The following is a 24,653-nucleotide window of genomic DNA, read 5'->3' as shown; positions in this document are numbered from 1 at the left end:
ATCTTGTTTGAAGAGAAGGAAAGCGACACACATATAAATGTTTAACATTGAAAATTCGAGCATTTTCAGCGAGGATAGTGAACGTTTAAAATGATCGCATTAGTAGCACAAGTTCTTGTTGTAGCTTTACTCAATAAGTGGACGGCAAAAATCGTGAAGATATCAAGTGGTAGGGGGTAGGTTCGAGTGCAGTTGGACATAGAAGAAAAGGTTTATTGTCTGTCAGCTTTTATTTCTGATTTTTCTTTTATTTCCGATTTTTCTTATGACATGTGCGAGATCCTTAAGACAGAAGTGAATCAAATCCGCCATGTTACAGCGTTTTGACGGTTTAAGTAAAAATTTAAAGTGCTGTTACTACCCTTTTGAATGTCCCAGCCACTTACAAACACTACATCTTCTAACCTCTCATTCGCGGACACAACCTCGTCCCCAGGGTCTTCCCCGTTTTCAAAATGGCGTCTCACGACGAGCCGCCATTTTGAAAACTCGTCGCCGAGAAGGCTCTGGGGACGAGGTTGTTCTCCAGACTCCTAAAAAGGGGCCAACCTCGTTCCCAGTTCGCGCATGAAAGAGGGAGTGTCTTGTAGTCTTAACTTAAACCACTCACGGAATGTTTCACAAGAGTTTGTAGAGGTTTAAAAACTGCTTACTGCACTGTTTTTCCGCTTCGCCCATTGTGGATGGTGGCAATCGAACGTCATACGCGTTTGAAAACCTTTCCTCTGAATAGAGACTTATGGATTCTTGGGGAACTGAACAGCAAAAACTTACTTAGTTTTCAATCAACAATTGAGGGACTGTCCACCCGTCTACCGTCAAATGAGGAAAGAGATCGAGAGGGGAAATTAACCCGCGCAGGAATGGCGCGGTAAATATGGATGGTGATTGGTTCCGGTTTCCGACTGAGGGGAAAAATATGCTGTGGTAGATAGCAATTATAGTTGACTTTTTCCTTTTTCCAAGGCCTTTCCGGGGTGCCCCAGTTTTTGCTCACTGCTAAAGATTTAATGAACTGAGTGGGCGAAGTGTCCAATTGTTGAAAACTGTATATAAATGCTATTGTTACAGCTATAGGCTCCCTTACTTGTTGAACAGTAAAAGTAAAAAATTAACAATCTGGGCTAAGTACCCAATTGTTGAAAACTGCAATGAAATTTTACGTTTAACAATCTGAGCTAACTACCCAATTGTTGAAAACTGCAATGAAATTTGTTGAAACTAAAATGAAATGCTTTTTTTGGAACAACGATTGTCAAAACAATTAAATCTTCATTAAGTGAAATATCTATTTTTTATGTTAAAAATACGACAGTTTCAGTGTTCTTATTTCTTACGTTAGTCTCTCCAAATGAAGTAAATCGAACAATTCGCTGCATTCTTCTTCAATAATACGTGTCCGTTCAATGGGAGATTCTTGTCGCCATTTCTCAACATTCGCAGTAGAATTTCTAAACGACGAAAACGCTTTTTTGGCTTCTTGCTCGAGAGTTTCTTTACTTGGATTTGTCGCTTGAATAATCCATCGAATCAAGCTCTCTTGCATCTCAAATCCAGCAAACTTGTAAATCTTCATAGCGGTCATCACAGGTGAGGAAGCAATGTCCTTGTATCGCACCCGCATATAATGATTCTTTAAGTCTCCCTCGAGGCTCTCACCAAATTTCACGTTCTGTACGACCCCCTCGCATACACCCCGCGGCCATCCAGGGAAATTTTTCGCTACTCCGACATCTTTTATCCATCCCAGATTAATCCTGGAATTTAGTGTGCCTCTCGGATCACGGACAACATGCAAAATCTTGATCTCAGTGTCTGGATTATCGTAGATTATCTGTGGAAAGATATTTGACAATTTTCTCTCTGGGACACGAACAATGGCTAGCTTTGTGACGCTGTGTTTATAATGGTGTAAACATGCGTCTTCTACGCGTTTTGGAACCGTCTCAGGGCTTGGGCAATTACCTTTTTCTATGTCAGTCTCATTACATATTGGAGGAGATTGAAACGGATTTTTGAACAATCCCGGAGCCCATTTCCTCGAGGTGTGCGAGAGGAATTTCATGGCTGTTGGGTTATCCACGAAACGACAGCTCATCAACGCGCTTACGACATCAGTAACATCTTTCACTTGATCTCGATTTCGCTCCATTTGACGCCAATTTCTAGTTATCCACAATGGTTCATACACTGAAAAAATGTTGGGATCTTCGCTAAACATTCGCGTCAGAAGTGTCGTTCCCGAGCGATCATCCCCGAAGATCACCAGGCTTCGTCTTTTGTCGTGTTTCAGTTTCGTCGTCGGATAAAGTCCGGAAGCTGGTTGACTCGGCGAAACATCTTCGGTGGGCTGTAGGATATCTTCGGAGAGTAATCGTAAGGATTCGGGGCTGATCGTGTTAATTCGTAATTCATTACTTTCCGGCTGATTGACATGAGATTTGTGACTTAAATTGTGGGGTTGCAGCATCATAAATGTGGATATGACTGCAATCAGCAAAAGAGTCACGAGAAAGAAGCGGAACAGAAAACGAAGACGTACAAAGACCATGGCCGAGAATAATTAATTGGAGTCTGAAACGTACAACAGAAAGTAGACTGGAGTTAGTAAATAGTAATATTAAAATTATCATCAAAAACAGAAATCAACAGTGGATCTCGATTTAACGAACCTCTACGTAACGAACCTCTGTTTACCTTATTCTTACTAATTTTCGCGCTTACTTAATTTCGCAAGCCGAATTTCGCAAGTATTTTTATTTTCGCGATTGCAAGACAAATAAAAGAGGAAAAGTGTATTACATTTCGCGATTTTGTCAGTGTTTAAAATTAATAATATTTAAGAATAGCTCTGCAATCACTCAATTTAAGAATCTCGTTAATAAGTATAATCTAGATAAGCTTAGTTTATATCAGCCGCCAGAGTCGTCAAAGACTAAGGTCTGGTTCACTGTAATTACAAGGAACCTGCAAACGGAGACTTTAGTGACTGTACTTAAGAGGTTTTGGCCGATTTAGAATTAAAAGAAAATAGTAATCAGAGGAAGGGTGCTAGTCGAAAACAAGACGAAAAGATATTTTCAAGGATAGATAATTACAGTTCCAAGCACTTAAATTTTTTATTGTTTTGTATATAAAAAATGGTATTAATTTTCGCGTGTTTAAATTCCGCTCAATGTTTTTTTTTTTCGCGCTTATTAAATTTCTTGATTACTTTGAAATGGCGAAAATCGCGAAAATTAGTACTCGCGAAAATAAGTGTAAGAATAAGGTTTATAACGAAGACCTCGGTAAAATAAAATTAGTAAGATATATGCAAAAAAAAAAAACGATATAACGAAACCTCGTTATAGCGAACATATTTAATTTTGCCAGTCCCTTGGCCCTTCGTTATTTCGAGGTTCCACTGTACTGAGCAAGTTATGGCTTGAACACAGTGAATTTCGTTGAGTGTCTTCTGTCTATAGACAGAAGGCTCACCGATAAAAACTGTTGTTGCGTGGTGATGCGGCAAGTCTCGACAAAGTGAGCGCGGTTGAAAGACAGTTCACTACTACAACCATGTGACGAAACGTTCAGTTTTTTTGCGCGACTCTGCCTAAACCCTAATAAATGCCAGCAACTACAATGCAAACCCCTTGTTTTACTGTCGTATGCTCACCACTTATGAACGCGCGAACACCACTCGATAAAGCAAAGTCATTATTACACAAAATTGCTTCGATTCTATTGACAGAGGTAAAGAATAAGTATAGAATTTGTAATGAGGCTCGAGTGTCTTTTAAAACGTAGGGCTGTTGGACTCCGCTCATTTCAGCATGCAGCTTTAAAATAATACCCTAGAAAAAATTAATCTCTTCAGCAATAATGAAATGAGACTTTCGCGAACGTTCATTGACAAAACAAGATCGGGCGAATCGACATTTAGACATAAATACACTGTCTTATCCGGAAGGCATTTTTATCAAACTGACAATATTATACACTCAACCGTCGATAACTTTTAACAATGTGGTTGTTTTGTCATAAGTTCCAATCATTTCTTTTGCTTTTCTTTTAGGTTCGTGTCTTAACGCTGCAGCGACAAGGGTAAATTAATTTCTTCTCAGCCCAAAGAGCCCGGCGTATCTACTTGTATATGGGTTGAGGTTTAAAAAAACGAACTTTGTGCCGTTAAAATCCGAAGCGGTGATTTTGTTAGCTGACTTAAAATATCAGATATCTCGCTTTTGTTAGGGTAGTATACTTTCTTCTACACATCGCGTATCTGACAGTTTTAAAAAATAGCGCTCATTTAGCGCTTAAACCACGTTACACGTAAAACTGACATTTTAAAAAATATGAGCTGTATTATCATTTAACATCTAAAGAGCTCCTAAAACCATCTGCGTACCTTTTGCAAGTTTTCCGTTTACTCTTTCTCTCTTCACAGATAACTCGCCAGCCGGACGGCTTTCCAGAATATCCTGGTATTTGAAATAAGTAAGAAGCAATTATTCTTGAAATTAGCTTTACACCGTAAGAATATACTTCCATAGAAACGCGCATTAGTCACAAAACCTCCATGTATAATTTCATTCACAGAAACACATGAGTTTTTTTGCAAGCATAATAGTTTCTTTATTACACTTAATGCATTGCGGGAAAATTCATTCAAAAACATCTTCGTAAACCCTGTATTTTTGGCAGCTTGAGAAAATTTAAAAAATGAGGACAAAAAAACACTTTCAATTGACTTTTTGTCTTAAAAGACAACTGTCTGAGCCCGCCGGTCTAATTGTCCAGTGAGGTTTCTACTCCAGAGAAAATCCGCGTGCTTTGATTAGCTACATACAAGTGGCTTTGTTCAGCCAGTAATTTTCGGAAGTATGCTTTGTTTTGTTTTACTGCAAAAAGCTATTTCTGTTGAGTCGGTTACTCGCACGTTAAAGATGATTTCCAGTCCGTACTGCGCAGACTCGGGGTTTGTTTTCGTTTTTGTTTTGAATTCGTTGAAACGTTACACTTCGGTGACAGCATACATAAAGTTTTTTAGTCCGCCATTACAGTTTGTTTCGTTTACGAACTTCCGATGAGCTGAAACGTCGGTTTCAAATAGCGGCAAGGTTCCTCTACTCGTTATTATCTGTTCTGCAAGGATATCTGGCGTTAATTATGAAGAAAAAGGTAAGTTTGTCGCGGAATTTTTAGTTTTGCTTGTAAACATTCCTTCGTGTGGCCCACATAAACATTGCAGCCGAGATTGCGCAGTACGGACTGGAATTCATCTTTAAGTCAAGAAACGTGTAACAACTCTGCTTACTTTCGTAGCTCGGTGAAAACAAGGTTGGATGCAGCACAGGCCGCCCAGACGTTGTATTCGATCAACGTGACATATCGATGTTGGCATTTGCGTTACGTTTTCAGCCGTAAGACAATGTATGAGAATGCTTCGAAAATTGCTCTAAATACTGGCTAAAGGTGGAAAAAAATTGAAATAAAATTGGCTAACATTTCGTTGTCTTGCATTAGTTTGACTTCTTCGTGTTCCTAGAGTGGGTTTTAAGCCGTTTTAGTTTTTCTTTAGGGGAAGCTAAACCGTATAAAGTGAAAATCGCTTAAATGGCTTAAAACCCACCCTAGGAACACAGAGAAGTCAAAATAATGCAAGAGGCAAGCCATTTTTATGTTAGTTTCTTTACAAATGTAGTATTTAGAGTAATTTTTGAAGCTTTCTCATACATTGTCTCAAACGGCTGAACCAGAGTTACGCAATCGGCCACATTATACACTGTATGTCACATTGATCGCATACAACGCCTGGGCCGCCTGTGGATGCAGAGGACCACGCAATGAAGAATAAAAAATTATTGGCCAATATTTCAACTACAGTCGGGGGGAATAAGTGCCGGTTTTGAAAAATCTTCGTTGAAGCACTCGAAGAGTTTCCGAATTTTTCCATCCAATCAAAAACTAGCGCGAGCACTTACGAGTACTCCGAAAGCAATGGTACCTCGACATGTTGCTTAGCAACTTCTGGAACGAAAACAGACAGTCTAAACCCCCGTATAGCCCGTCTGTGATACGCGAGAATTTTTAACAGAGCGTCCGCTGCAATAATCTTGCATTGGAAGCCGTTGTGCAGACGGACCATATCGAGGATTTTGTGCATGTCTAGCAATCTCGTTCCTCGAGTCTTCGTTCCTTACTTAGCCTGCGTGGCGCGCCCGAACTCCCCTTCTCCTTCTCCTTTGAACGCCGGCCACGCAGGCTATTCCTTACTGCGCATGCTTGACGCTCGTTTCCCGACCGTTGGTCAAGGGGAACGAAGACCTTAGATACGAGGTTGCATGTTTTGCTGAAACGCAGGCTTAAAAAGGCTGCGCTCGGCGTCGTTAATTGTGTTCAGGAGTCTTGTATAGCATTTTTTTAGAAACTGACTGAATGCTAGAATTTTATAAACTGAGTAATAAAAACAGAGTAAGGGCACGCAGGGAAGGAATTTTTTACCGACTGAAACTTATTTCATGTACCTCTCTTTAATTGATGTCCGTATTTATGCGTAAAGTGTTTCTCGTTCCTGCGCTAAGATCTTTTTTATCACAATAATCTGCACTCTTTGTAAGAGAAGAGAATCCAAAGGGATTGATAAAAACTAAAGTTAGTAGGTATAGTTTCAGTTGGTCATAGACTTTTATAACATTTGGTGGCTCCTAAAGGAGCCGTTTGTTTTGGTGGGAAACCCACAAAGTGAGTTTACTTGCTGCTGGTGTACTTGGTCACAGCCTTGGTTCCTTCACTGACGGCGTGTTTGGCCAGTTCACCAGGCAGAAGCAGCCTGATGGCGGTCTGGATCTCGCGGGAGCTGATGGTTGATTTCTTGTTGTAGTGGGCAAGGCGGGAAGCTTCGGTGGCGATGCGCTCGAAGATGTCGTTGACGAACGAGTTCATGATGCCCATGGCTTTGCTGGAGATACCAGTGTCAGGGTGAACTTGCTTCAACACCTTGTAGATGTAGATAGCATAGCTTTCCTTTCTCTTTCCCCTTCTCTTCTTCTTTTCACCAGCCGCGGCCTTTGCCTTGCCGGCTTTCTTCTCGCCTTTCTTTCCTGCAACTTTGGGTGCCATGTCAGTAGATCAGAAATGAATGCCTGACAACTCAACGAATCTTGTATTTATAGTAGAATGACTAAAAGATCAATTAACATACGGATCGAAATTTGTGCTCACTGATTGGTCAGCCTTTATACATGCTATTTCAATACTGTACTAACCCTCGAGGTCAATATCCTTTTGTATGCATGTCAATACAAAGGTTCTTTGAAATGCTATCAGTCAACAAAGTTTTGATTGGTGCTTTTCGATCCTCCTTGCATAAAAAATAAGCTATAAATTTCAAGGTCTTCATCATTTTATCTAATCTTCTACATATTTCGTGAAGGTAAATTCAAACACAACATGTCTGGTCGCGGTAAAGGAAAAGCTAAGGGCACCAAGTCCAAGACCCGCTCATCCCGAGCAGGGCTTCAGTTCCCAGTTGGTCGTATCCACCGTCTTCTCCGCAAAGGCAACTACGGAGAGCGTGTTGGCGCCGGTGCTCCAGTGTACTTGGCTGCTGTGCTCGAGTATTTGAGCGCTGAAATCCTCGAGTTGGCGGGCAACGCTGCTCGTGACAACAAGAAGACAAGAATCATCCCCCGCCACCTTCAGCTGGCTGTCCGTAATGACGAGGAGTTGAACAAACTGCTCGCCGGTGTCACCATCGCACAGGGAGGCGTTCTTCCCAACATCCAGGCTGTACTTCTGCCCAAGAAGACTGAGAAGAAAGCAAAAGCTTAAATAAGCTTTTATCTACAAAAACGGCTCTTTTAGGAGCCACCAAATGTTATAAAAGTCACGATCAACAAAATTGTTTTCTTCATCAGTTTAACTTTATTCTCTTTACAAACAACTCGCCAGCTTGTAAGCAATGATCCAGAAATATTTGAATTCGAGTGATCGAGTCTTTCTGCTCTTTCATCTTTATAGCTGAGCTAAAAAGAGAAAGCAACCCTTAGATCTACCACCTTTTCTGCAAAAGTTGACATCCTGCCCAAATTTTCCTGTCTTTTTTCGCGTCGATTTACCGTTTTCGGGTTGAGTTTTAGCTTGTTTTTTTTTTCCCGCCGTTACAATAACCGACTTATTGTGTATTCAGCACTCGTGTCAACATTGTCTCAACAAATGCAAATTGAAATTCAGTTAGCTCTCATTCTTTATTATGCTAATATAGACAATATAGTTCACGCGACAGTGCGCGCGGATACGCTAATGAAAGAAAAGGCGCTTAAATTAAAATTCGACCACATTGCGTAGTGTATAACGAACTCAATCGCTACCAAATACTTTTATTGGGAAGTTTTACGTTTAATACTTAGACGTACTGATTTTTATGTCTGCAAAAATAAACGACATTTAGACAGTTTTTCACTAAACAGATGAGGACTAAACTAAAATCTTCAACTATGCGCCTACTCAATTTCATGCAACTTCTGATTTCGAAAATACAATAGCTTGTAACAACAAATCAGAACAAAATTTATTTTGCTTGCGAAATTTGTTCGCAGTAAAGAGTGCGTGTATTCCTTAAGCGCGGTTGAACTTTTATTTGATGCCATTAAGATCAAATACTAGTTTATCATAGCTAAGGTTGTAAAAAAAGGAACAGGGAAACTATTTTAATATCTCGTAATCGATCGTAAGAAAAGTGCGTTAAAGGTTGCAGTTAGTTTTATTCGTTGTTTCGAACTTTAATACTACTGAAATAACTTCTAGGGTTTCTTTTGGAAGAGCATTCACACTGACTATTCTATTGATCGTGACTTTTGAGAGATTTGGTGGCTCCTAAAGGAGCCGTTTGTTTGTGTTGGTAGTACAGTCTAACCGCCAAATCCGTACAGAGTACGGCCTTGTCGTTTCAGAGCGTACACCACATCCATGGCTGTCACAGTCTTTCTCTTGGCGTGCTCGGTGTACGTCACAGCATCACGGATCACGTTCTCAAGGAAAACTTTGAGAACACCACGAGTCTCCTCGTAGATCAGGCCAGAGATTCGCTTGACACCGCCACGGCGAGCAAGACGACGGATGGCTGGCTTGGTGATGCCTTGGATGTTATCACGAAGAATCTTTCGGTGACGCTTGGCGCCTCCTTTTCCTAGACCTTTGCCTCCTTTACCGCGACCAGACATGTTGATTGCTACTAGAGTAACTGATAACTGACCTAACCGCCGTTTCTTCTATTTATAGGCAGATGAACGACCTCTCAGGAAACGTAGAAATATTTCCATTGGTTGGAAAAAGACAACAGAGACCACATCATGCATTTTGCATTTTTTTATAAGCCGATCATGCATAAAACACGTGGTAAGAGCGTAGTGAATGCGTTTTTGCTCACTCGATATTTCAATACAGACAAATTTTTCGCTCTTATAAAAAAGGGAAAACAAGAGAAACTAAGAGGCATATACAACTTTTCTAAGAAAAAAGCCGTTATTGAGTGTTTCACCGAAAGCATGTAAATTGCCTTCAACGGATCGAAGTATGAATACAAATTTTGTATAGTATGTTTGTCAACCAATGATATCGCTCCCTTTTCAACCAATCAACGCTAAGCCCGCCAAGGTATAAATTGTTTTATGTGCGCGCCTAACACTAAACGGAAAATAGTTCTTGTTCTATATTCTCGTGAACTTTGAAATGGCTCGTACAAAGCAAACTGCACGTAAATCAACTGGTGGAAAAGCTCCACGCAAACAGCTCGCCACAAAGGCAGCTCGTAAGAGCGCTCCTGCCACCGGTGGAGTCAAGAAACCTCATCGTTACAGGCCTGGTACAGTCGCTCTTCGTGAGATCCGTCGTTACCAGAAATCCACCGAGCTGCTGATCCGCAAGCTGCCCTTCCAGCGTCTTGTGCGAGAAATCGCTCAGGATTTCAAGACCGATCTGCGTTTCCAGAGCTCCGCTGTGATGGCTCTTCAAGAAGCTAGCGAGGCTTACCTCGTTGGTCTGTTTGAAGACACCAACTTGTGCGCCATCCACGCCAAGCGCGTTACCATCATGCCCAAGGACATTCAGTTGGCCCGCCGAATCCGCGGAGAGCGAGCATAAGTGGATAACATCCCTCACAAAACAAACGGCTCCTTTAGGAGCCACCAAATCAATAAAAGCAATGACCAACATAAAAATCATGAAACTTTTCCCATTCCCTTACTGCTGTTGTTGATAAAAGCTGACTCTTTATATTATCTTTACCTTAAATATTTCCTCGCTTATTCTCCATTTTTGGAAATGCTTTTGTAATGTTTTTAATGATCAAATCAGATGCTGTAGCAAAACCTTTTGAGTTAACAAACAGAATTTCTAACAACCTTTATACAAGCAGAAAGTTTGGCGCTATATGTTCCACCAGTTTGCCTTCAATATAAAACTCGAGCGCGTGCTCCCTAGTTGGTCCGGTTTTTCTGCAAATTTATATCCGTGAAACGCTTTTATTAGTCGTGTTCCCTAGCTCTTTCAGTTGTAAGAAATAAACACATTTTATTACTCGATATGTGAGTTTTTACCCTTTTTCAGTTCTCACTCTACTGGATCTGGGAGTCATTTCCTAAGGAATTTTTGGCGCCACGTTCAGTGATGGACGCGATCAGGTTTCAGTAAATGGCGCCCGTAAGTAAAAACTCTCAATGTAGAGAAATAAGTAAGTTTAAAGTTTAGGAATAATGTACCATCTTTCTGTATATTTGTAGCATTTTTGAAGTTTACTATTACAGCCGATTTGACTTTCAAACTCTTTGCGTGGAGTTCAGTAGCGTAACGAAATTTGGCGCATGATATATGCAAACTAAGTATGATGCAAATAAACGCTTGCAATCCTCATCACTAAATAATAATAATAAATCTCATATCATTTCCTTTGAAGTAAAGTTCTACTTGAAGTGTTCCAGATACAAATAACAACTTAAGGGATAGCATGCCTAATATCCGACAAGAAACGCTTGAAAGATGAATTTGCGCTATTCATTTATATGCGCGCGACATGAAAGGCTTGTGTAGTTCAGTGTATTGCGTTATCTGAGTAGCTAGTGTCATCGCTGTTTCGCTGTTTCTTTTTACTACATTGAAGGATTGTAGATTTCGGTGCAAATCTACTTTTCTCATGTTTAATACTCTGCATTTTTGAGAATGTTTGATTTTCACCAACTCAGACAACATATACGCGAAGACCTATTTGGTTGGGTGCCGGAATAATAAGAATAGCCGGTAACTTGAAATGGCGCTGTTAGGAGTTTGTCCTTGTTATTGAAGTAAAAGCGAAGTTTAGCAATTGAAAATTAAGCATAAGGCCAAATTTTCTAAACATAACTTAAGCTTTAGGAGTTCTTCTTTCATAAAATGCTATATAATTTGAAGAATAGTAAACTAAACAAGAATTAATTCGCTACAAAAACAACATGTTCTTTACAATGTGCTTGTCTTGGAAACTTTCAAGCTTTCTTTTTCCTTCTTCGCCAGCCTTTGTTCTAATATGTTCTGTGTCTTCAACTAAAGCATTATCCCAGCTTCAAAATGTAAGGCTAAGATTGAATAAATCTCAGTGGTAAGCATTTTTTTATTAGATAAAACGCCAAGCAAACTAGCACAAAATAAGGGGACGCCATTTTCTCTAGCATTGTTTCCTCGGTGGTCCGCATCCGACGCATATAATTTACTTGCGCATTTTCTAATGAACATTTTAAGTCTTTAGTCCGAAGTGATTAAGTCTTCTAAAGTTGCAACATGCCCGAAGCAGCAAAGTCCCCAGCTAAGAAGCCGGCAAAAAAGCCGGCAAAACCAGCCGAACATCCACCTTATATAGAGATGATCAAGGCTGCAATAAAAGCGCTGAAGGAGCGAAGCGGTTCTTCCCGCCAAGCCATCGAGAAATACATCAAAGCTAACTACAAGGTTGGTGAGGTCGGCTCGCACTTGAAAACGGCCTTGAAGAGAGGCGCTGACAAAGGAGTACTTGTGCACACCAAGGGAGTTGGTGCTTCAGGTTCCTTCAAGTTGCCTAAGGTGGATCCGACAAAGAAGGAAAAGAAACCGAAGAAGAAGCCCGCTGCAAAGAAGAGCCCGCCGCCAAACCAAAGAAGCCCGCCGCCAAGAAGGCAGCGAAGAAACCAGCGGCGAAGAAGGCTGCAAAGAAACCCGCGGCTAAAAAACCAGCAGCAAAGAAACCCGCAGCTAAAAAGCCAGCAGCGAAGAAGCCCGCAGCTAAAAAGCCCGCCAAGAAAGCGGCCAAAAAACCCGCAGCGAAAAAGCCCGCCAAGAAAGCCGCAGCCAAGAAAACCTCGGCTAAGAAGTAAAGTGCGGCCATTCTACAATAAACAAAAAGGCTCCTTTAGGAGCCACCACATACAAAAAAGTAATGATCAACAGACCAGACAGAGTATACTGTCATATAGAGATTATATGTAACGCCACAATTTATGCAATTGTGAACTCCCTCCCCTTCCCCATTAAAAATAGCTTATCCACAGATCCTATTTGCGACCAGAAAACCATGCGGGGTTAAACGGGAACTGCGATTTGGGCACGGGGAAAATGGGCTTGGGGCAAAGTTGGGCCGGGAAATGGGATTTAAACTCTTACCTGCCTCACGACCCTCTGACATGAAGAGACTTACGGACTAACTTGTAATCCGTAAATTCCAGGACAGTTGAACACCACAAGTCATGGCGTCATTTTAATTTACGGATGGCATTTCAAATTACTCTTTTTTTCCCGTGCACCACTGTTTCAACCATCCGATTCTTCCATTAAAAATACCATTTTTTAGAATCATCTCATGCTGGCATTGGAGAGCTTCTTTACTAGCCTGCAAACAGGCTCTCCGAGCGAAAAAAAGGAAAAAGAAAAGAAAAAGGATAGGAAATGATATCCTTTTCCTTTTTTCTCCTTTTTGTTCGCTCGGCCGGAGAGCCTGCTCGCAGGCAGGCTACTTCTTTAGAACTTCTTTACCGAAAGAAGCTGAAAGAGATCTCCTCTTCTCACTCTGCCCGCGTGAAAACTGGGGTGAATTAAAACAGGCCAGGCTACATAGTCCCGAGCATCTGTCTTGTCACATGAGAAGGCGAGATGAGAGAGTAAAAATTGATTTTAGGAAAGTGTCTTTTTTGAAGCATTTAAAACAATTATGCCTTACGTAGCGAGCTCCAATCTAGGATACTACTCTGTAGTGTACTCTTTGACCCTTTTCCTCCTGATTTGTGTCGGTAAGTGAATGTAATTTGTGTTCTTTGGCGAGCATTCAAGATGGCGGCTTAATTTGTGAATCATGAATGTTTATAATTTCGCGCAGGTCTGTATTACAATCTTTCTGGACTTGGAACAAGATTTGATATAGGATGGTAAGTTTTGAGTAGTTTTCCGGACTGGTTCTTTTTATACCTTTTCCGTTTTCATAACATATAAAGGACATTAGAAACACCCCAATTTTAACATGTATTTTATTTTTTAAAATATACATCTTTAACTTATCTTTTAAACCAAAATGTCGTAAGTTATTCAGAAAAAGGACAACGTTTTTAAGTTTAAATGACATGTTTTGACAGAAGTTCTGTCAGCCTCAGTAACAAATTAATGTTGGTTAAATTTGAAATCAAATTTAACATCATATTTGTTACTGACAATGATATAACATGTCTTTTAAAACTTAAAATTGATGCCCCTTTTCTGGAAATTATTAAATAATTTTCTATTTTAGTATATGGTAGTTTATTTTTTATTAGTTTACCATCATTTGCAAGCCTCAAGGCAAAGAAAATACAACCAATTGATAAAAATGAATTGAAAATGTGTTTATTGATGCTAGTTCCCATAATTTCAGAATTATAAATAATGAAAGTTACAAAAACACTAGCCCCATACAAATGTAAGCAACAGTACTGCATTTTTTGCCTGCATTTGATTATGATTAAATTTTACTGACATGGGCCCCGCATTTATATTGTGAAATAAAAAAATATTATTCAACAAACATAACAAATTCTTGAAATTTCTGACACTGGCTTTGATGAATGTAAAACAATGTTCATAATAAGCTTACTAAAAGATGTTTCGACCTACAACCTTCGAAGGCTGAAGGTTATCAGCCGAAAAATCTTTTAGTAAATTTATTATGAACGTTGTTTTACGTTCATCAAAATCAGTGTCAGAATTTTTCAAGAATTTGTTATATCAAATCCTGACCCCAATTTTAGTATTTTCAAGATAGTGCAGTTGTGTTGTTTTACTGTGGATCTTTTTTTATGATTTTTAAATCAACACTATATTTCCATGAAAGGATCTTGAATATTTCTAGCAGTGTTGTAATTTGTTTGATTCTATGTTGAAGTAAAAGGGTAATGAGTAAATTTATTGATTTGATTTTAAATTAGGTTCTTGGATAAAACGTCCCCATTTATGTGGGCATCTCTTGGAATAGGACTTGCAATATCTCTGTCTGTGGTTGGTGCAGCATGGTAAGTTCTTTATTTGCACGGTTAAACCTTTTCACTCTTCAGGGACTTGGTACGTTAGTTCAAATCCTGAATTTCATTTGAGAATGTTCACAGCTATGGTACAATCATTAGATGCAAAATTTGTAACCAATTTGTGTAGCATAATAAATATAGCCTTGGTTTAAATTTTATTTTCCTTTAAAGAAAATTTGAACCAAGGATAAAATTGAACCACAGCTTACTTCTACTCACTAGTCTTCATTTCAATGGTCATTCCCCGGGATTTTATCCAAAGATGTAAGAACTTGAACCACCTTGTATTTAAGGCATAATAAGTACGTCCGCTCCCCTCCCTCCCCCCCCCCCCCCCCCTCCTTCCCGTCGCTTCCGCCTCCCTCCGTTCTCCCCCGCCCCCCTCCCCGCTCTGGTGTCTCCCACCCCCGTCCCTCGCCCCCGCCGTCCACTCCCGCATCCCGCCCCGCATCCTCCAGTGGGGTCCCCCCCGCCAGATCCCCCCGCCCGTCCCCCAGGACCCCCCCCGCTACTCCTGCCATCTCCTGCCCGCGCGACCGGCGCCCCCTCGAGTCCGCCGATCCGGAGGATCGCCGCACCCCTGATCAGCCAGTGTCCCAGCCATGCCAAGACCGTGCCCCCCGCTGGGAGTCGGTGAGTCCGAGACACACAGAGGCGAAACTCGTCCGTCACCGGACTCCCGCGCCCCCGTCCTCCCGGTGGTACACAGCGGTACTGTAATAGCTTTCATTTGAATTCTATAATATTCAAAGAAACTTCTTCAGCTAAGTAATGTCAGTATTTTATGCTAAATTTTACTGCAGTAACAGTAGTAACAGCAACAACAACAACAGTACTGTACACTTACAATGACATTGTGTTAATTTACATTAATTACATTTATTTAATAATTTTAAACTAATATTTGACATTCATAATCTTCATCATCATCATCATCATCATCATCAAATTCAATTCTCATCATGCCAGTGGGTGCATAAGGAATGCTTTTTGTTAATAACTGACTAAAAAGCTTCATACATGTATTTCTCAGAATTTGATTTGTTTTTATTTTTATTTTTTAGGGGAATTCTCATCACTGGTTCCAGTATTTGTGGAGGAGGTGTAAAAGCACCAAGAATCAAAACAAAAAATCTTATCAGGTGAGTAATTTGCGACTTAAATATTGTCTATAACATTGTACTTTATGTGAAAGTAATTTCATGCATTGGGATTTCAACACCCTGTGGAAAATTAGATATTCTAGTCTTCTTGGATAAGGACGACAAACCCTAGGCCCTGTCTCCTGCATGTTCAGTGTTATGGTCAGCAGGGGACGTTAAATAACCCACACACTTATCGCAAAGCGTAGGGCATGAGTAGGGCATGGAGTTCCTGGTGTCTGGCCTTGTTTCACGGGTTGGTGCTTTACATACAATTCTCTTCATTGTAGTTACTGATTTTCCTGCTTTTATTATTCCAGTATAATCTTTTGTGAAGCGGTTGCAATTTATGGGATTATCATGTCCATTGTTCTTAGCAACTTTGTGGCGGTAAGAAAATGATGATCCCACAGCTGTAATGTATTTATTTTCCTAGGTACAAAGAGTCTTTTGAAAACAACCTTTGATAAAAGGTTGTCTGACTAATTTCCCCCCTGTATAGTTTTCTGCACACAGAGTAAAAATTTACTGTATATTTATGCACTTCTGTTTAGTGGCACACAAATCTTATGATTAAGACAATGAGCTTGATTAAGATCCAGAGTTGATTGACAGTTTGTTATACTTCTGTTATTTTTATTTTTCTTCATTTACTTTTTCTGAGGGCCCAAGTTTATCTGTTTAATTACTGTCAAGTGTCTCCCTCTCGCAAAAAAAAAATCATAAAAGTTTTGTCAAAAAGTCAAATCGAGTGTGTTCCTTATGAAACTTTCTCTTCCCTTTGTATTAATGGGTAATAATAAAAAATAACCTCGCTAAGGCTCTGCAGCAATAAAGTCGTTTATCCTCATTACAATTTCCCCAGTGGGGAGAAGGAATTGGGTCTATTAGGTAATGTATCCTTAATATTACAAAATGCAGCCACACTCCTGTGTTTTTGTAGGCACTGCCTGTATTAACCATTGTGCTCAGAATTGCCAGACTTTAAATGTGTAACCATTTGTACGATTATTGTAAAGGTAATTTCTTCCTTTAACTTTTGATCATAGAATGTTGATGTGGATAAACTCTCAAAACTTGAGGACATAATACAGGTCCATAATTCAGGTAATTTGTTGCCAGACCTGTATTTGACAGTAATACTACATTTTTATTTTTAATTGACTGTCATATTTTGCAGAATTCTGTGGAATTTTGAAATAATAGTCAAAGCCGTGCTCTTAGAATAGTTGCAGGGTGCCCAAAGGCTCTTATGTAAGAAATCTTGGGTGCTCAGCTCTTAAAAGCTTTCATGATAGCAAAATTATACAGTCAGGTTACCCAAAGACAAAAGGGAGTCACCTGTGGCAACTGGTCTCTGTTAGAGCACAGCTCTGATAGTAGTGAAGTAATAGTTCTTTGTAGATATAGCATTGTCGGTCAGGGGGAATGAGCATTCTTTAATGAAATACATGTACTGGTTTAGTTTTCAATATTATTTTTATTATCTAGTCAAATTGTTGAATGTAGAGCTTTCAATAAGACCTGCGACCGACCAGAGCTCTGGTGGGTATTCTGTCATAAACTGCAGGCTAAAAATCATTCAGCTTCCTAAAAAGGGAAGATGTTTTCAGCTTCTTATATTGCGCTCTGACAGTTGGCACACAAGGGCAGCCGCCTACTTCAGATATTGAAAGCCCTGAGCATGAACATGTACGTGAGAGCACTCAGAAAGTTGTCATGCATCATGGCAACTTCAAGACAAAATATAGCCTGCTAACAAGTTCACATTTGGGCAAAACACACAAGCAGCACATTCTCACGGCTTCACCACTTGCAGGTGTGTTCCCCCCAAAGTAAGCCTGCTCACAGGCAAGACAAAAAAAATCAGGCTCAGTCATTCTTTGGGAATGGAGTTAACCATCTACTGACACCCCTGACTGTAAATAACAGTTTCTTTAAAAACCCACCAAACAAACCTTTTAAAATTTTACTCTCTAAAAAAATTGTTTATAAAAATGACATTATTTTCAAGTTTGCCATGACACAAATATAAATTTTGACTGTTCAAAAATCTGTGACATTGTCCCTTTAATGATGTCATTGACCAGTTGCTTTTGTTTTTCCAGGATTCATGCTGTTTGGTGCTGGTTTGACAGTTGGATTTTCCAACCTCTTCTGCGGTATCTGTGTGGGAATCGTTGGAAGGTGAGTAGCCACATAAATCTTTCACCAGCAGCTGGGGAACTCCACTTTTTGATATAAAAAGAAATGGCATGAATTGGAAACAAACATTACACAGCTGGACATCTCCTTTATAAAAACACCTGCCATAGTATGGGCACCTCTAAAAAAAATAAAAAATAAAAACTTTTTGCCTTTGATGTGTATTTGTACTATAATAATAAGGATGATAAATAATGTTTGTTGATTAGACAAAAATTCTTTTTTTTCTTTGTATTAGTGGTGCTGCTCTTGCTGATGCCCAGAATCCATCTTTGTTTGTCAAGGTATTATCAATCCTGTTATTTTTGTCTGTGTGGTTCGATTATTACTTCTTATTATATTTTGGAGCGTAAAGGCCATACTGATAGACTACTTCCTTGTATGGACTGTCTAGCCCTGTAATAATGGCTTTTATCTCAAAACAGTGAGAAAATTTCCCAACAATCACTGGTCAAAAGCTTTAATTTTGGGATTTTGCTCCCTTATCATGCAAGCACAAGTCAACATTAAAATTAAATTTCCCCAAATTTTCTACTTATCACACACATCACTGAAAAATCTTTAGATATAATTTTACTTGCCTCTTCTCACCTAGAGAAAAGTAGCCAGCCAGTAAAGTGCATGTTATCTGGAATGTACATGTAGTTTTGCCGGTTCTATCCCCCACCCGAGGGCAAGGAACAAAGCACAATCATGTAGTTTTGTGTTACTGGCGATAGGAAAAATGCTTCTGCATGCTAAGCAGTTTCTGACGTTCTTTTTTTGTGTGTGTGTTTTCAAGGTATTGATTGTGGAGATCTTTGGAAGTGCCATTGGACTGTTTGGTGTTATCATAGCTATTATACAGGTTGGTTTTCACACTCATGGTTAATTCCAAGAAAAATGACGGCCACATTGGCTATGGCAACGAGAACTGTCATAATTATTGTAGCAGTGCTTTTTCAAGGGTAGCAGGGCTGCAAATAACAGTCGGACATTGGACACTGGCCTACTACAAGTTACTAATGTCTTATGAAATTCCGACTGTGGTCAGACAGAATGTCCGGAAACTTTTTTTTTTTTGCTTTCCAGTGCAAACACCAATGTTCTGCGTTGACAATGCATTAGATTAGCAGGTTCACGTATGGAGCAGTACTGTAATATGATGTCTGACCTCACTTTTGTTTTGTCCAATAAAAATGGTAACTTAGTTGGACACATGTCCTTTCAAAGGAAAAAAATTATATGCAGCTCTGATACCCGCCACAAGCAGACTCTCTCTTTGGGGTAACAAAAGTGCTTCAAGGGCAAGGACACGTGCAGAAGAAAAGGAGTCCACTGGTGGGCTCACTTTGCTTGGTGCTCAGGCCTGTCATTGCCCCCAAAGCACTTACTTGCCCCCAAAGAGAGAGCCAGTTTTCAGGCTATATCGAGGGCAGTGCTTATTCAAATTAATTTAATATAGGAAAAGTGATGAGAAGACTTATCAAGTTTCTAAATTGAGTTAATGTTGTGAAATTTTTTCTTCCACAGACCAGTAAAGCACAAATGGCTATCAAAGAATGACATGTACAAACACTATAGTACTGATTACTGCCGAGAATTCCATCAGTTGTCAGATAATTAATTTGTAATGTATAGTTTTGGTTTTAAAAATACTTTGCAAGAATTCAGTATACCCCCTAAATGGGGTTTATCTGACTCTGTACTATTGCTGTGAAGTAATTATTTTCTTATAATTGATTATACCAGTAATTATCAATGATCTAATTAGTTTCTTACACAGTTCTCATGGTACTGATTATGTTGTTATTCTCTATGATATTAATATTATATATTCTTACGGTTATTGACAATTTGCAATGATCAGCTAAACAAACTTATTGTATTTGGTTGCTTTACTTCATAAAATGTTTACAGGGGAAAAAGGAGGAAAGGGAAATCAGCTTGAACTTAGCTAATACATGTACAACTAATAGAGTTGCCTGTTGTGAGAGGATTTTTTTTTTAAATTGCTTACAAGATGATATATTTTTATTTTTTGGAATAGCAAGGATCAAAATTATTAATACACAAATGCTTGTTTAACTTCATATTTGTTGCTGAATGTTTAGATGGGGAGCACAGTGGCCTAACGGTTAGCGAGCTGGACTCTGGATCGAGTGGTCCGGGTCCAGCCCTGGCTGGGGTCATTGTGTTGTGTTCTTGGGCAAGACACTTTACTCTCATGGTGCCTCTCTCCACCCAGGTGTATAAATGGGTACCTGTGAATTTACTGCTGGGGGGGCCCGGGCCGCCCCCGCGGGGGAGTAGAAATACTCCTAGTCGCTTCCTGTTACTGAAACTCGGATATGCTCCAGCCTGATGGGCCACTAGGCTCGTATGCAGACTTTACCTTACCTTAAATGTGTTTGTCTGTGATTGGGAAGGGATTATTTACTTGGTCCAGGTTACTCAAAACAGTAGAGAGAATTAGCTGTAATATGTACACCATGCGTGTGTCGTCTTAATATATTATTATGATATTGTTATTAGTTAAATAATTACTGGATCTAGAAAATAAAAAACGTGTAACCTGGTGTAAAATTCTAACACACTCATTAAACAATCATGTTGCTGAGCAGAAAATAACTGTCTAATAAATAAATCCTCCATTGAAGTATATGTGCTTAAAATTGTAAAAGACGTTTATTTACCACAGACTATTGTCAACCAGTGAACCAGTGATATGGTCTTTGCTAATCAGTGGAATTCTGCAGCAGCCAACATACACCTTGATTTATGTAATTTATATCTTGTGATATACTTTTGGTTTCTATGACGCCTTCATGATTCAAACAAAAACAAACATTCATACATGTAATAAATATTGGTTCAAAGTGATGTTATGGTAAAACTGCCTTAAAATAATTCTAAATGATTTGTCAGCACAAAGTCCAAAAAAATAATTGTGTGTGACAGTAATGAAAGTTCAACCATACATAATTAATATTGTTTTCTTTATGCTAGACTAAAATTGTTTGTTTAGTTGTATGATAAGATGGGAGATGCTGATGAATACAGTGAAGCAAAAAATACATCTTGCTGTAAAAACAACACATTTAACAAAATAATATTTGTTTTCAGATGCCTTTTGTGCTAAGAATAACCTTAATATTGCTGTATTGTTGAATCGGAAATGTAGATTACTTCTGTGTCCAAAATAATCTATGTGAGTGACAACAATAAAACAAACAAAATATATATTGATTGTAAGTGCTCTTTATTCTAAAAAAGGTTGACATGTAGATTACTTTAAGACAAAAATCCATTTGTGTGTTAAAGCCAGGGCCTTTTGTGTTCATGTATTGGTTAATATTGCTTCTGTTGACAGGACATTGAAGCCATATTTTTATCTTTTATCTGTACAGTCAGTTGTTATCTGTAAATTATGCCTAAACATTTCAACCACAAAGTCATATAAAAAAGTGATAAAATGTGGAACTTAGTTATACAAAAATCAGAAACGTGATCTAAAATTTGAAATGTGACTCGTTTCTGGTTTGATTTGTTAAATACGGGAGTTATACACCTGTAACTTATTTACTCTTTGCACGAGTCATGAAACCGAAATAATACTTGAAAACTAAATTTCAAAAAGGGAGAGACATCTGCGGGAAAAAGTCTCTCTTCTCCCAAGTATAAATTTACAACATGTTCGAAATGCGATTGTTGAGCTTGGAAGCACTGTTTATTAATTTGTGTTTATTGTTTTTTTGAGTTGTTGATTTCTTTTCAGCTAAACAGGAACCCAGTTTAGCCATTTCATCAACTCCCAGAAAGAAATGTTTCCATTGTTGTGCGAGTCCAGGTATTCGAAAAACCTTTCCACATCGACTCCTTGATAACCAAGGGAATCAAGCAAATGTTTGAATTCATCTTTGCTCAAGTTATTACTGTTGTCCGCATCATAAGTTTTGAACAATTCCACCGCTTTGCACAGAGTCTTGAATCTTGTTTTGTCATTGATCACCTTGAAACGTTCCCCACTATGTATCCAGTCGAGAAATTCTTGAAAAGAAACGGTCTGATCTCCGTTCCTGTCCAACAGCAACGAATAAACTTTCGCTTGCTCTTTCGAAAATCCTAGATCGTTCTGTAAAAGGTCATTTATCTCGCTGTAATTTAGCCTTCCAGAACCATCTTTGTCGTACTTGTCGAACAAGCTTCGAATAACAATCGATGGAGTATTATCATCGAAAAAGCTTGTCCCTGCTTGCATAGCAAATCAAATCAACGAAAGCGTTAGTGTATGGCTGAGAAAGGTTGTTCTCTTGAGTCTTACAGTGCTCTGAGATGAAAAACAGGTGGTTTTTATAAGCTGGTGATTTGTAATTTTAATTCCGTGTTGATAAAAATAAACATCGCGTCACGCTTCGACACGCTTCGACTCCAACGCCGCGTGACGCAGCACTGCATCGGTATATTAAAAATTATTAACTCGGAGTGCAGGTAATAAAAAAATATATTGGGAATATCGGTCGTTCTTAGACCATCATTTGGTTCATAGTATTTTTACTTTTCGTTGAAAACAAGAAAGTTTATACAACGAGTTTTGTATAATTATTTATCTTGACGTCACACTAATCGGCACGCAGCATTCATCGGAAGGCCTTTGAGGAATTGTTTATTTTATTTTTCGTGCGTCACAAAAGAAAGCGGATGTATTGTGCTCAAAAAAGCACTTAGCACTCGTAAAAGCCCAGTGAGATAAATCATGCCTGAGAAAAACAGCCGGTTTTTTACTCTCTTGTCGCGCGTGTTGTTTTACACCAAAGGGGAAATTTGCTTTTAAAACTAATTATTTTTCAACTTTTGAATTTTTTTTCTTGAAACTTTTATTGATTGTGAGTACAAACAGCCAGTTTACTTTTAGCTTGCGTAGCTGGTGGTTTTGTTGGAGTTTAAAGCGCACACAAGCAAGCGGCGGAGCCGCGACAACGAGCGGCGAAACTCGCGGCTTCGCCGCTCATTTCAACCCCAACAAAACCGCCAGCTACGCTGAGGCTAGTGTACTTTTCGAAGTTTTCTTTCACAAGTTTTATTTTCTCCTGCAAACTAATAATCGCCGTTGTAAGTAATTTCCCAAAACGTCATAGACCAGGAGCTCATTACCATAGACTAGACTAAAAATAAAACTTAAGGTAAAAGCTGTTAAAATTGATTCTTAACGTTTTCAATCTGTTCGATCATCATCAGAGTGAAAAAATCTGCATACGCTCATCGTTCTTCTAGTTCAGATAACACCAGTTATGTAATACCCGTTCCCATTGGGAACAAGGTGAGGTCCAGTGATTGCACTTGTTTGTTTAGTTCAGGGTGGTAGCGTGCAATGTAGAATGCTTCTTTTATTCTTCTTTTTAACCATGAGTGGGCAGTGGTTAAAACATTCCACGTGAACTTGTGATTAGGGTGTTTTCTGATGTGCTTGGCTGGCTCTGACTGCTTATTGACATCTGAATGTTCGTTAACACGAACCTCGAGGTTGCGTGCTGTTTCGCCAATGTATGTTACTCCACAATTACACTTGCCAATTACACGTGTGACGGGTGTGTGATTTTGTCTTTTAACTTGAAGATTGATTCCGTCTTGCGTGTTTGCCACATTATGAAGAAGTTAAACCTCCATTTGGTGTACATGTTAAGCTTCTTTAAGAATTTCCTACTTTCTACTTCATTTGTTCTGCAGAAAGGGATGCGAATTCCAAGTTTAGGTCTTTCATCGAACCAGTGGACAGGAATTATTGTTTCGTCGCTTTTTGGGTTTTCAAAATCGCGGATGACTTCATTCACCAATTTCGTGGGGTATCCTGCTTTGATGAATGAATGTTTGATGGCTTTGACTTCTGCTTGCCAATTGGTGGCTATTCTTTTTGCTCGATGTAGGGCCCCTAGAATAGTATTGCGCTTCCACCTTTCTGGGATGGCCGATTTCCAATGTACTTGTAGTTTACCCGGTTTTCGGTAGACGCTGGTGGTGAAGTTTCCCTCATGATGGTTGAAAGAAGTGTCCAGGAAGTGGCCAGGGTTTTCTTCCACGGTAAACTTGATGTTTGGATGGTAGCTGTTTAACTTATCAAGTAGATTGTCGGGAGCATTTGCCTTTCTTTTGCTAAAACAATCATCCACGTACCGGTCATAGAATGGCAAATTCTGTGGTGTTACGATGTCTTTCTCTAGTTTGCACATGAAGATGTTGGCTAGGGTGGGAGACAATGGGTTCCCCATACTGCATCCATCTATTTGCTTGTACAATTGTCCGTTAAAACTGAACACAGTTTAATGGGAACGGATATTACATAACTGGTGTTATCTGAACTATAAGAACGATGAGCGTATGCAGATTTTTTCACTCTGATGATGATCGAACAGATGGAAAACGTTAAGAATCAATTTTAACAGCTTTTACCTTAAGTTTTATTTTTAACCTTTTATCGGTGAAATGTATATAGACTAGACTGTTTGACTATTTTTCCGCTTTGACCCGTGCACGTTTTTCCTTGAAGTCTCCTTGTTGTTCAAACACTCCCACGCCAGTTTTTGAAGGAACCTTTTCAAGGAAAACCTTCTATACTTTGTCGTTCGCTGACGCATAAGCAAACAAGAGCTCATAGAGCTTACAACTGCGCTGGTCTCGTGAGCACTTTAGGGGAGCCATGTGGGGGAACAAAAAATGCACCCCCCCCCCCCTTACCCTCTTTACCTGCGTCGAACAATGTTGCGACTGACAAACAAGATGGTAGGAAAACACCTTG

The 24,653-nt window shown here is 39.4% G+C and overlaps 6 protein-coding genes and 2 pseudogenes across 6 annotated transcripts; 4 read left to right on the top strand and 4 right to left on the bottom strand.

Annotated features, from left to right (window-relative positions):
• Positions 1-269: 269 nt before the first annotated feature.
• LOC144638208 (carbohydrate sulfotransferase 3-like) lies at positions 270-4,510 on the bottom strand. The gene is made up of 2 exons (XM_078497412.1): positions 4,394-4,510; positions 270-2,574 (listed from the first exon to the last, which is right to left on the bottom strand). The coding sequence occupies exon 2, from the start codon at positions 2,549-2,551 to the stop codon at positions 1,334-1,336; it is 1,218 nt and encodes a 405-aa protein (XP_078353538.1). The 5' UTR covers positions 2,552-2,574; positions 4,394-4,510; the 3' UTR covers positions 270-1,333.
• A 2,071-nt stretch (positions 4,511-6,581) lies between these two features.
• Positions 6,582-7,110, bottom strand: LOC144638384 (histone H2B pseudogene; annotated as a pseudogene).
• A 289-nt stretch (positions 7,111-7,399) lies between these two features.
• Positions 7,400-8,137, top strand: LOC144638345 (histone H2A-like). The gene has a single exon (XM_078497573.1). The coding sequence runs from the start codon at positions 7,438-7,440 to the stop codon at positions 7,816-7,818; it is 381 nt and encodes a 126-aa protein (XP_078353699.1). The 5' UTR covers positions 7,400-7,437; the 3' UTR covers positions 7,819-8,137.
• A 692-nt stretch (positions 8,138-8,829) lies between these two features.
• LOC144638361 (histone H4) lies at positions 8,830-9,240 on the bottom strand. The gene has a single exon (XM_078497585.1). It carries the CDS (start codon positions 9,207-9,209, stop codon positions 8,898-8,900), a length of 312 nt encoding a protein of 103 aa, XP_078353711.1. The 5' UTR covers positions 9,210-9,240; the 3' UTR covers positions 8,830-8,897.
• A 454-nt stretch (positions 9,241-9,694) lies between these two features.
• On the top strand, positions 9,695-10,144 carry LOC144638334 (histone H3). Its single transcript, XM_078497565.1, has one exon. The coding sequence runs from the start codon at positions 9,718-9,720 to the stop codon at positions 10,126-10,128; it is 411 nt and encodes a 136-aa protein (XP_078353691.1). The 5' UTR covers positions 9,695-9,717; the 3' UTR covers positions 10,129-10,144.
• Positions 10,145-11,358: 1,214 nt separating this feature from the next.
• LOC144638304 (uncharacterized) lies at positions 11,359-12,778 on the top strand (annotated as a pseudogene).
• Positions 12,779-13,096: 318 nt separating this feature from the next.
• LOC144638292 (V-type proton ATPase 21 kDa proteolipid subunit c''-like) lies at positions 13,097-20,141 on the top strand. The gene is made up of 10 exons (XM_078497519.1): positions 13,097-13,274; positions 13,361-13,409; positions 14,439-14,522; positions 15,599-15,676; positions 15,997-16,066; positions 16,726-16,783; positions 17,785-17,863; positions 18,120-18,165; positions 18,663-18,728; positions 19,394-20,141. Exons 1-10 carry the CDS (start codon positions 13,196-13,198, stop codon positions 19,424-19,426), a joined length of 642 nt encoding a protein of 213 aa, XP_078353645.1. The 5' UTR covers positions 13,097-13,195; the 3' UTR covers positions 19,427-20,141.
• Positions 20,142-21,103: 962 nt separating this feature from the next.
• LOC144638318 (uncharacterized) lies at positions 21,104-22,241 on the bottom strand. Its single transcript, XM_078497549.1, has one exon. It carries the CDS (start codon positions 22,119-22,121, stop codon positions 21,639-21,641), a length of 483 nt encoding a protein of 160 aa, XP_078353675.1. The 5' UTR covers positions 22,122-22,241; the 3' UTR covers positions 21,104-21,638.
• Positions 22,242-24,653: the final 2,412 nt, after the last annotated feature.

This window comes from Oculina patagonica, chromosome 14 (assembly GCF_052425735.1).
Source record: "Oculina patagonica isolate OP01 chromosome 14, crgOcupat, whole genome shotgun sequence".
NCBI classification, from domain to species: domain Eukaryota; kingdom Metazoa; phylum Cnidaria; class Anthozoa; order Scleractinia; family Oculinidae; genus Oculina; species Oculina patagonica.
This window is presented reverse-complemented; position numbering and strand designations above follow the sequence as displayed.

What these genes read in the sequence shown, in the direction of transcription:
- LOC144638361 (XM_078497585.1), bottom strand. Translation starts at nt 9,209, where the DNA reads ATGTCTGGTCGCGGTAAAGGAGGCAAAGGTCTAGGAAAAGGAGGCGCC.
- LOC144638345 (XM_078497573.1), top strand. Translation starts at nt 7,438, where the DNA reads ATGTCTGGTCGCGGTAAAGGAAAAGCTAAGGGCACCAAGTCCAAGACC.
- LOC144638292 (XM_078497519.1), top strand. Translation starts at nt 13,196, where the DNA reads ATGCCTTACGTAGCGAGCTCCAATCTAGGATACTACTCTGTAGTGTAC. An exon ending in AAAACAAAAAATCTTATCAG is followed by an intron (nt 15,677 to 15,996) that starts GTGAGTAATTTG and finishes TTATTATTCCAG; the next exon opens with TATAATCTTTTGTGAAGCGG. An exon ending in TTATCATAGCTATTATACAG is followed by an intron (nt 18,729 to 19,393) that starts GTTGGTTTTCAC and finishes TTTCTTCCACAG; the next exon opens with ACCAGTAAAGCACAAATGGC.
- LOC144638318 (XM_078497549.1), bottom strand. Translation starts at nt 22,121, where the DNA reads ATGCAAGCAGGGACAAGCTTTTTCGATGATAATACTCCATCGATTGTT.
- LOC144638208 (XM_078497412.1), bottom strand. Translation starts at nt 2,551, where the DNA reads ATGGTCTTTGTACGTCTTCGTTTTCTGTTCCGCTTCTTTCTCGTGACT.
- LOC144638334 (XM_078497565.1), top strand. Translation starts at nt 9,718, where the DNA reads ATGGCTCGTACAAAGCAAACTGCACGTAAATCAACTGGTGGAAAAGCT.